Source organism: Arachis ipaensis, chromosome B03 (genome assembly GCF_000816755.2).
Source record: "Arachis ipaensis cultivar K30076 chromosome B03, Araip1.1, whole genome shotgun sequence".
Taxonomy (NCBI): Eukaryota; Viridiplantae; Streptophyta; class Magnoliopsida; order Fabales; family Fabaceae; genus Arachis; species Arachis ipaensis.
The window spans coordinates 50,038,351-50,050,358 of record NC_029787.2 but is presented as its reverse complement, the minus strand read 5'-3'; the positions used below and the strand labels follow the sequence as shown (position 1 = coordinate 50,050,358).

The window sequence follows — 12,008 nt, the reverse complement described above, 5'->3', positions numbered from 1 at the left end:
TTCCGGTCACTTGTTTGTTTGTTTAATGAGTTTGGAAAAAAGCTGAGAGTCTATTTGTTTTCATGATTTGTTTTTCTTGTAGCCTGTAGGCGCTTAATTAAACTTGTGGTTTGCTCAATTGAGACACTTAAGGCATGATCTCTTTGTTTCTTACAATTACCACTATAAGTTTAATCTGCAAAATGGACTTTCTTTTATGTTGTGATAATATTGCAACCTGTGAGTAATTTAATTGAAGTAATTTACTCGAAAGGGATCAAAAGAGATTTAAGCATAAATGGGTTGGGTTTAGACACAATTCATGTCAAGTGCATTTAGCTTATAGCAGTTTTGAAAGGAATGCGTACGTGCCATTCTTCTCAATTTGTAGCTTAGTATATATTCTTTCAAAATTTGAACGCATTCTCATTTATCTACTATTCAAAATTGCTTTCCCTTTCTTACTCAGCACCATGTCCAATTAATTGGGTTATAGATCGTAATAAGACCAAGTGTTTTCTTCATATTAGGAGACCTCAACTTAGAATAAATCAAAGACCTGTTGCTGAAGAATCTGGAGAAGTTAGTTGTGATAGGTGAAATAATTAATCTAGTTAGTTAAGTCAGTTCTGAGAAGTTAGTTAGATGGTATGACACCCTGGCACTGGTAGTTAGATAGTTGGTTAATTTAACTACTCTAGTTTAGTTGATATTAATTTCTTTCTTACAAATTTTGTTATTCTCTCACACAAATGTTTGTATGTAATTTTTAATCATCATTGCTATCTAAAATGTAACCATAGAAAAATTCCCACTGACGCTTGCTCAAGGGATTGCGTACGTTCTAGAATTTTGTTTTTCTTTCTTTCATAACTTAGTTACTTTCCACATGTTAATCTTGAACTTCTCTTCTCTTCATCTAGATGCATGTTTTCACCTTAATTAATGAAAATCGTTGAGGATTCAAGTTGCCTTTTTGGCTGCCACTAACAGTAGAAGTTCAGGTCAGTGTTTGACCTTCACGTAATAAGATACAATAACGTCGTTTAATCCATGTAAGTAACTCCTATTTTTGTTATTAATGTTATTGTTTGTGTTTTTTATTATTATTGTTATGTCCCTGTCCATTGCCATCTTTTTTGCCATCTTATGTCAACGCAAATAGAGCGAATGAAAGACAACTCAAACAAGAATAGAAGAAGCACTACAAATTAATAATAACAATATATATATGTATTTGAATTCAAAATGATTAAGGTAATACGAAGAAATTTAGAATCTTAACAATAATTAGAAGAACAGGTAACACGAAATGAATCATCTTAATCTTTCCTTAAAAACATCAACGGAGAAAAATTAAGATGATCCATTTTCACATCTAACAAAACTAAGGTATAGTTAGATCTATGATATAAGCCCCAACAACAGAGCCCAAAGCTAATTAATTGATGGACAGACAGAAAGGCTAACCCTATAGCCCAAAAAAGACTTTTAACAATGGGTACACAACCCCCAAAAAAAAGGCACAAAGTTTATAATACTATATATATATAGCTGCACTCATTCTTGAGATTTAGCACCCAACTCAAGCCATGACATGGATTCAGCTGGCTTGTTAGCGCTCCCAATGGGATTTGCTGCTTGATATGGACCCTTTGATGCAATTCTGCAAAAATCAAAGAACATAAAATTAAGTCAATTGGGTAAAATCAACTTGATTAAAAGGTCAAAGCTTTAATTATATGTGAATTGCAGCTTCAATTTGTGCAAGGGGAAAAATCAATTCAAAAAAACTAATTTCATTTCATTTTTGAAGTACCTAGTAATCAAGTTTGTTTGTTTCAGTCAAAGGATAAAAAGGAGATTTTCTTTGTTAGAGGAAACCAAATGAAACATGAACCAAAGAAGACCAAACATGTGAGAAGCCTTTTATCAATTAATTTGATTTGAGGATCACAGCTCTAAAAAAGGTTAAAACATACAAAACATTGAGAGACCAAGCAAAACACCAATCTTTAAAATTGTTGTTTATTTTTGGTTGAGAGTGCCTACCTATCCTTTCTCTTCTCCAGGAACCGATGAAGCGAAGCTTTTCTTGCAATTGGTAGATCTGCATCGAAAGGAAAATTTACGATCAGCAAAAACTTGATCCACAACAGCACAAAAGGTTTTCTTTTCAGCCAAGTTACAAATAGTAGATCCAAAAGAATAATTTACCACAAACAACAGGTCTGGACTGAGGTTTTGAGTGCTCATGGATCGAATTGCTACCGGAACTAGCAACGATATTCACGTTAGGAAAGGCTTGAACACTCGAATCAGCAGCAGATGTTCTGGCCAAATTAGGAGGAAATGAAGGCTGGCTCTGAGTGTAGGTGTAGACAGAGTTGTTCTGGCTTTGAGAGACTCCTTTCTTGGCAAAAGCCATGAGCTCGTTCGCCTTCTCAGCAGGACAATCATCCAACACAACAACTTGACCATTATAGAAGATTGTCAATTGTGCAGTTTTCAGGCCCTTGCTCACAGACTTAACTGCACTGCAAGTCATGAATAAATAATCACACATTAGCCTAACCAAAAATTTTAATACAATTGGATTAAAGGTTTTTGGTAATGACACCCGTTAAGGATTCGAGAACAGGAAAGTTTCTAACATAATTTAATGTATTAGTCATAGTTACATGAAATACGGGAGTGGGTACGCAATACACAGCACGCCATATGCATGCGGTACGTGTAAATTGGTACCCGGTACCCTACATAATTGGTGAATTCATGTAACTAGGTTATGGTATTAGTAACTTAACCTTTTATTTCTTCGATTCAATTTTTCCACCAGAACCCTTAAATTAAATTGCAATCAAAGTAGTTCCCAAATTGGGATTTAGATATGTGAAATTCAATTAGTGATTAAATCTGTAACAATTATGAATAGGTATGTTACACATAATAAGCTTTTTTCCATATCAATTATCAAATTGTTAAGGAATGGGAAGTAATAAACAAACCTGGAATTGATCAAGTTTGGAATTTCTTCAGAGGGAAGATTGGCACGATAAGCACCTTGTGGAGAGAGCAAATCCATGGCTGTGCCAGTGAGTGTGAGGCTTTTTGGTGCAACGTTGTTTTCTTTGGTAGGAAATAGGTTCATAGTTGTTGCAGACTGACACGATGTTTCAGGTGACCCTGCACAATTTCCAGATTCAGATAAATTCTTTTTCGAATTAAAAAAAAAAATCTTAACTTTGTAAGGACTAAGGAGAAATTTTTTGGATACTTAGGTAGCACACATAAATACCCCAAAAAATAAAATAAAATTAGAACAAAGAATTGCTTCCTTTCATGAAATTTGTCTTCTCCCTATTTCAAAATCAAGGGCAAAATTAATTAAGCCATGTGTTAGATCTGTGAGTTTGAGTTTGAAAAAGATTAATAAATCAATTTCCCATACAAGAAACTTTCAAACCCTTAAGAAAGGAATTAGTTTGTAACAAAAAAAACTTTCAATTTCTTTTTTTTTTTTCCCCTTTAAAGTACTAGCCAAAAAAATATATATATAACCCAAAACGACATAATTTAAGAGCATCTTAAATTTTCGAAAATAATAATAGTGATAATAATTGGGAGAATTTAATTATCCATACCACTTGGTTCGGTGTTGCATGTGATGCCGAGGGTAAGATCTCCAAAGTTGCCCTTTTCTTTGATGTATTGACTCAACAAACTGCAAGTCTGAGAGAAGCTCGATTTTTCCGGTGACCTCGCCGGCTTCTGGCCGGAAATTTCCGAGTATTCCGACGAACTAGACATAGTAGCAGTATTCAACCTTAAAAGCACCCAAATATATTTGGCCGTATAAAAAGTTGAAGCAGCGTTAACAAATCCCTAATCAACGGTTGGAGATATTGAAGAGGATTCTAACAAAGAAGGAACCGCTATTTGTGTTTAAAGTACTGATGATCTTCGTCGCCAAGGACTTGATATATAAATGAGAAAACAATTATGACCAATTTTCATTGGCCCAATAAAAAATAAATATATTTGGTGTTGGAGGTGGGAAATTGAAGCACGAGGAATATGTGAGTGTTTTCTTTTTCTTTTATAAAAAAATAAATGAATAAAAAAAGTAAGAGGTTGCTTTTCTTGCCGCTGTTCTCGACTGTATTGTTATGCTGTTTCATTTGGTCTCTCCAACCCCACTCTCGCATTACTTTAATTTAATCCATTATCATCATTATCTTTTATTTTTGTTTTTACTTTTTATATTTGTTTGGCTTAGTTTGCGTAATTTTATTTTCCACCACGTGTTGTTTCCGCGTCAGTTAAAATTAATGGAAACGGCCAACTGATCCGGATTCCGTAAGGGGGGGCCGCCTTACCTTCCTTCCCATTTTTGCCTTTGTTTCCTCGAATTAATTACGTAAATATCCAACTAATAAATCAATTTTTTTTAACTTACTAATTCAAAAATATTATTTATACACCAAAATCAACTATTAAAATCAGTTATTAATATATTTATGTATAAATATATATATAATTTAATTTATTTTCTAAATTTAAATTTAAATTTTTTATGACAAATAAATAAATTTAAATTCTAAATTTTTTTATGACAAGCATTTAAAACAATAAGTGAGATCATCATTATATAAGTCATTTAATTTGAAATAGCATGATTTGTGATTATAATTAATATATGTATTACCCACAAATAAGTTAGGAAATCAAATAATTTTCTAACAATCTCCCACTTTGGCTATACATATATTATTTCTTGACATAATCACATCTTTATGAACTTTATGCGCGCATCTGAATGCTATTTCTCTCATTACTTTAACAATTTGGTCCGTCTCATACATTAGATATGGAACTACCGCAGCTTTTATCACATTAAATGCCGTGACTAAACCACGCCAATCACCATCCTAATATACTCAACGACATAGATCAAATTTGGATGAGTAATATGGAAATTACATGCCAAGTGATCTCATGCATGTCTATTTCCAGCTGGTCCAACTTTATTGAGATCAAACACAATACAAATATTGCAAAATAAACATTTCACATAACATGAAATAAACCATCAACTTAATTCTGCAGAAAAATAACTCAATATCTGTCATAGGACATATAGCATAAACTCCCACTAAACCAATGCATCACAAATATTGACACCCATCCGAGCAGTGTGCTCATGAAAAAACTTTAGGGGTCAATCCCTTGGTAATGGGTCTGCTAGCATATACTCTGTTCCTATATGTCCTATGGAAATCTGTTTTTCTTAAACTTTCTCCTTAACAACTAAGAACTTGATATCTGTATGCTTCGATTTTGTCAAGCTCTTACTGTTATTGGAGTATAGTACTGCTGACTTATTGTCACAAAATATCCTTAATGGCCTTTCAATGTCATCTACTATATGAAGCTCAGTGACAAAGTTTCGCAACCATATGCCATGAAATCGAAATCGGAATCAGAGTTCCTAATGATCTCCAAATTTTCTGATATCCGATAAATAAGCATGTAATCCTTTGTTCGCTTTAAATAACGCATTATGCATTTAACAGCTATCCAATGATCCTGCCTGGATTGCTCAGGTATTTACCCAAGATTCCCATTATAAATGATATATCGGGATGTGTGTAGACTTGAGCATACATTAAAATCCCTAGTGCTTATGCATAAGGTTTATCATGCATTGCTGTCTTCTCAAGATCATTTTGGGGCATTGCTTTGAGACTAAACTTGTCTCCTTTAGTTACGGACATGTCTATTGGTCTACAACTTTCTATGAGATATCTACTTAAAATCTTTTCGATATAGTTCTTTTGTGATAATCCAAGAATACCTTGAGAGTGATCTCTTAGTATCTTGATTCCTAATACAAAAGAGGCATCACCAAGATCTTTCATTTCGAATTTGTTCGATAGAAATTTCTTGGTTTCATGCGACAAGCCTATATCGTTACTAGCAAGTAGAATGTCATCAACATATATAAGACCAAAATATGTATTTACTCCCACTGAACTTGCGGTATACACATTCATCTATAATATTTACCTCAAAACCATGAGGTAATGACTTGATGAAATTCATCAAAAGCAACATTCCTAATATTTTCTTCCCCCCAAACTCAACATCCTCAAGAAATCTCGCATTTCCCATTTCAAAAATAGACCTTGATGCAGGATTGTAAAACTTGTACCCCCGTGAGCGCTCAGCGTAACCAACAAAGTAGCAACTAATTGTCCTTGAGTCCAATTTTCTTTCATGCGGCCTGTAAGGTCGCACCTCAGTTGGACATCCCCAAATATGCAGATGCTTTATACTGGGCCTTTTCCCAGTCCAAATTTTATATGGGGTTTTGTTAACTACTTTGCTTGGCACCCTATTAAGGATGTACACTGCGGTCTTTAAGGCTTCTCCCCAGAGTGATTCAGGTAAGGAAGAATGACTAATCATACTTCTCACCATGTCCTTAAGAGTTCGGTTCCTTCGCTCTGCAACACCATTCATGCTAGGTTTGCCTGGCATGGTGTATTGCGGAACAATACCACACTCCTCTAGGAAAAGGGCAAAAGGCCCGGGACATTGCTCACCTGAACCGTCATATCTTCCGTAGTATTCACCACCACGATCAGATTTGACAGCTTTAATTTTCTTTCCAAGTTGAAGTTCAACTTCAGCTTTGAAAGACTTGAAAACATCCAAGGGTTGACACTTTTCATGAATTAAATATAGATACCCATAACGAGAGTAATCATCTATGAATGTAATAAAGTACCATTGTCCATTCCAAGAGACAGTAGGGAATATGCCACATATATCGGTATGTATCAGTTCTAAGACATCTTTAGCTCTCTCGGCACCTAATTTCCTTTCGTTTGTCCTTTTTCTCTTTATGCACTCAATGCAGACTTCAAAGTCCGCCAAATTTAGGGGTCCAAGAATTCCATCCGACACGAGCCTCTGAATTCTCTGTTTAAAGATGTGACCTAGGCGTTTGTGCCATAATGATGCCGAATTCTCATTTAGTTTTCGTTTTGTACCCGTTTGCAGTATTTTATTATTATAGGAATTTAAGTCAAGTTTATATAGATTATCCACCAAATGACCAGAGCAAATATTATTCAAATTATAGAAGAGACTGACTTTATTGTCTCCGAACGAACAAAAATAACCTGATTTGTCCAAACGAGAAACAGAAACCAAATTCCGTCTAAATGACGGTACATAAAATGTCTCTAATAAATCCAAGTAAAATTCACTCGTGGAACATAATCTAAAGGTTCCTATAGCTTCGACTGCAACTATATTGCCGTCTGCCACATAGATGTATCTTTCAGCATCATTTGGCGGTCGGCTCCACAGGCAACTCTGCATAGTAACACTTACATGAGTAGTAGCAGCAGAATCTACCCACCAAGTATCAACAGGTGCATAACTTAAACTAGCCTCAGAACAAACAAAAGTAAGAATTATACCCTTCTTTACACACCATGTGGCATATTTGGTACAATCCTTCTTCATGTGTCCCACCTTCTTACAGAAGAAACAAGTTGAAACTTGATCTTGTTTCTTAGCCTTTTTCTGCTGAGAAGGCACATCCACAGTAGTATCACGCTTTTTTTTATATTGAGAATATGAAGCCATGTGAGCACTTTCAGTCTTATCTTGCTGCAGCCACTCTTCTTCTTGCACACAGTGAGATATAAGCTCATTTAAGGACCAAGTGTCCTTCAGAGTGTTATAACTCACTTTGAATTGCCCAAAGTATGCAAGAAAGGAGATCAAAATGAAATGCTCGAGTAAGTCTTCATACAACTCTAACTTTAGTGCTTTTAATTTTGAAGCAAGATGAGACATTTCCATAATGTACTCCCTTATGTTCCCGTTACCTTTATACCTCATGGAGACAAGTTTGCTCAAAAGACTACTTGCCTCCGCCTTTTCATTCTTAGTAAAGAATTTTTCAATATCTTTCAGAAACTGTTTGGCATCTTTATCCTCAGTAATTGAGCCCCGAAACGCCTCAGGAATTGAGCGTTTCATGATCATAATGCTCATTCGATTGGATCTCTCTCACTTCTTTATTTTAACCTCATTGAGGTTTTCCGGAGTGGAAGTGGGGTTCTCCTCTCGAAGAGCTATATCTAGATCCATACAACCGAGGACAATCTCCACGGTATCTTTCCAAACTTTAAAGTTTGAACCATTCAGCATAGGAATACTGCTAATTTGTGCAGAAACATTGCTAGCTAAAGCCATAGTTTCTAGATTAGAACAAAAATAACATGTAGTAAACATTAGTTAATTAATGGGAAAAAGATCCATATTGAGATATCTAGCACAACATTAATTTTCAATCTTTGGATAGAAAAATTAACTGTAAGTGATACTCTCATTGCAGTAATCAAATATTGTCGAAATTCCTGTCACACATTAAGCCTTTCTTTGGACCGACTTAATGCGCACATGGAGACTTAAACTTCGCAACCTATTTATTACCGCATATATTTTCTATTAATTGGCCAAACAATAACCTTCCTTTGGGCCGATTATTGACCGCATAATTAATAGAAAATACACAAAGTGTTCAATACTTATTATTTGGCCAAACAATAAACTTCCTTTGGGCCGATTATTGTTCACATAAATAATAAGTATTACTTTATTCTTAATCAGTTACCCAAATATTTATTTACCATTAATATGTGTATATAATTTGGCCAAATATAGGCCTTCCTTTGAGCCGACTAATATTCGCATGAATTACATGTCACCATATTCCTAATGTTTTAAATAAATCAATTTTCACAAAAGAGGCTACTTTGGCAGCATAATGTTCAATCAATTTATTCCAAAACTAATTCTTTATAAAATAGATGGGTATACTAATCCAAATTGTTACTAGTTTCTTTATGTAATAATTAAATAATATTTTTTTTTATTATTCAAATATTATTAATATGTACACATAATTTGGCCAAATATAGATCTTCCTTTGTATAGATCAATATTCGCATAAGTAACATACACATAATAATTCTTATATCTCATACAGATAATCAATTATCTTTACACCAAATTTAATGGCACATAAAATTAAATATCAATTGTATAGGGTTACAATAATATACAAAAAAATACATGATAAAAAAATATCTATTTAATTAACCGTATAAAAAAATGCAACCAAGACAACATTAACCTCTCAGTAATTATATATTATATATCGTGAAGATTATATAAATGGCCGACGGTAAACATAATGCAATATATATATATAAATAAAAGCAATCAAAACGGCATGGTGGGGATTCTTTTACATATATAATGTGAATATATACGTATCGATGCACGCACATAATCAAGAACAATTTCATTAAGCGTGCATCAATTTCATATATAATGTAAACACGCATGTGTATATTTATATTAATATAATAAAATAAAATTGAATATTTTCGATGATTGAATTATGGATGGCTCTGATACCACTTGTTAGAATAAATCAGTTTTAATATCCCAGATCATCCATATTGAATCACCAAAAATATATATCATATTCGAATGCGGAAGCGTATCTGAATTCATAAACATAAATCATACGACCGGAAGAGTTTGGATCTTGTGGTTCTTTCGATCTTCCTCAACCAAAGCCTTCTGTATTTCTAGGAGGCTGAATCGCAACTCTTTTGATGGGGAAAGAGCAACAAAGGCGGCTTTTGGTATATTGGGGACCGAAACCCTGAAAGTCTATTTATATTTGAGCATGACACCCATTAAACCCTTAAGTCCAAATAAAATAGTATCTAAAGCCCAAAAGATAATATATCTAAAATCCAAAAAGATAATTATCTAAAGAACAAAAGATAATATCTGGTTTTATTCTCATTTAATTTCAAATCAAAAGTAATAATGACTTATTCAATTAGCATTTAAAATAATAAATGAGATCATCATTATATAAGTCATTTAATTTGAAATAGCATAATTTGTGATTATAATTAATATATATATATTGCCGACAAATAAGTTAGGAAATCAAATAATTTTCTAACATAAAGATGGAAACTAGAGATTAATTTTATATAAATATTGAAGACATTTTGTATGCTTTTTTCTGTATTATTAACCTATTTACGTGTTTTATAAGGTATCTTTGTAAAATAAGTCTTCAGGCAGGCATATTAAAGAATAATTATGTTGAGTAAGGTAGTTCATTTAAAGAAAAAATTCCAAGAAAATAATGTGACTTTGTTTGGTTCATTTTGCACAATACCAAACGTTGTAAATATTCGGACAAAAAAATCTATAAATATTTGAAGAAAGAGAAAATTATTATTTCAATCCTTAAAAATTTCAATTTTTATAAATAGTTTTTATTAAAAAAAATAATATTTTGATTTTTTAAATATGATTTTATTTTGATAAAATGTATTTGTTTTGAAGTGTTAGGATGGTGATTTTAAAACTTGGATGTGGACTTTAAATGTTTGGGGAGAGTTTTCAATGTCTTTGTATGAAAAATAGTAGGAATATCGGTAAAAAACTCTAATGCTTAAGTTAGCCAGAGCTTTAGCATGCTAAATATGTGTTGAATTCAAAAAAAATCGTGAGTGTTGAGGTATTTATACAGTGGTAGATGAGACCGAGTCATTCGTTGAAGATAACTTCAGATAGTATTAGATAGTTATTTTTCTCCCAAAGTGAGAAATTACACTCTATGTTTAAAGTAAGGAGGGATAGCATCTGACTTGCTTTCCAAATCGGATCAAATACGGATTAGGAGACCCGTGCCTTGGTCGGCTCGACCTGTTTACACCTGGCAAAATAAGATAGAAATAGTTGTTGTTGGGACGAGTTATGTGGGGTAGTCTAATCCATGAGATAGGCACTGCCATATCGTATTTGGGTTGGACTATCCCAGGTTCAACTGTTCAAGTATGAACAGTGCCCTTACTCGAATTATGATCGAGAGGTCAAATCTCGGGTAAAATGCTCATGTACATTACAAGTCATAGATCAGACGTTTTTATTTCCCACTTCATTTCTTTAAATTGGAAGGTAAATCATACGTGAGTGCGACTTGTAGTCAAGAGTAAGTCATGTTGAAACTCAACGTGATTCTAAAAAGTAATGCGTCACTTTAATTCTTCCCGTGTCTTCTCCGTTCCCTTCAAGTAATATTCAGGACATTTAAAATAGAGTGAATACCCAACCCGACCCCTGAAAATTATTTTGAAAGGACTACGAGACCCTTAACAAAAAAAAAAATACCCAACTCGGTCCCTGATCTTTTTTTTTTTGGGACTGATTAGCCTTTGTGCAAAAAAAATAATATTGATTTTTTTTTGGCACAGGAGCTAATCAGTCCCATAAAAGTAAAGCTCAGGAGCCGGGTTGGGTATTTTTTTTGTCAAGGGCCTCATTGTCTTTCGAAGTAATTGTCAGGGGCCGTTTAGGGTTTTTCTCTTTAAAATATGAATAGAACAACCAAATGCCCCTATTTCAAGTGGTCTATATATAACACTTACGTGACTTCTTCTTCTTCTTTTCTTCTTTCTCTTCATGTTCTCAATCTCTCTAGTTCATTGATCTTGTGCTTCTTCGAATAACCACTTTTTCATTTTCTGTAGCATCTTCATATTGGTTTTATTTCCTAACCTTTTTTACTCTTTATTTTCATTTTGCTCTCTATTTTACTGCCTACATTTTCTATTTTTCTTTCTTTGTCAACGTTTATTGTAGCTTTAGTGACCTTTCTAAAAAAAAATACTCTTTTTGATATTGTATTTTGCATTTGTGTATTGCTTGCTTTCTATTGGTATTGTAGTAATGGCAATGGAAGTGGTTTTGAGTGGCACCACCAAATGCTGGTGGTTATGGTGCCTGAAAGAGTATTATTTTCGGTTAGGAATTTCACACTATTAATTCTGTTGATAGTATAGTTTCCAACCAACAAATAATACTCAAATCAAAGTTTAATTTTTTGTTGTCACAAGTCCAACCCAATA

General features: G+C 33.5%; 1 protein-coding gene across 1 annotated transcript; it reads right to left on the bottom strand.

Moving 5' to 3' along the window:
* On the bottom strand, positions 1,440–4,060 carry LOC107630441 (protein TIFY 10A). The gene is made up of 5 exons (XM_016333563.2): positions 3,624–4,060; positions 2,988–3,165; positions 2,197–2,516; positions 2,032–2,089; positions 1,440–1,645 (listed from the first exon to the last, which is right to left on the bottom strand). Exons 1-5 carry the CDS (start codon positions 3,787–3,789, stop codon positions 1,540–1,542), a joined length of 828 nt encoding a protein of 275 aa, XP_016189049.1. The 5' UTR covers positions 3,790–4,060; the 3' UTR covers positions 1,440–1,539.

Bases quoted from the DNA above. Each gene is read 5' to 3' on its own strand.
- LOC107630441 (XM_016333563.2), bottom strand. From the start codon at position 3,789: ATGTCTAGTTCGTCGGAATACTCGGAAATTTCCGGCCAGAAGCCGGCG. The intron at 2,090-2,196 runs GTAAATTATTCT...CTTTCGATGCAG, and splicing joins GTCCAGACCTGTTGTTTGTG to ATCTACCAATTGCAAGAAAA. The intron at 1,646-2,031 runs GTAGGCACTCTC...TGATTTTTGCAG, and splicing joins CTGGAGAAGAGAAAGGATAG to AATTGCATCAAAGGGTCCAT.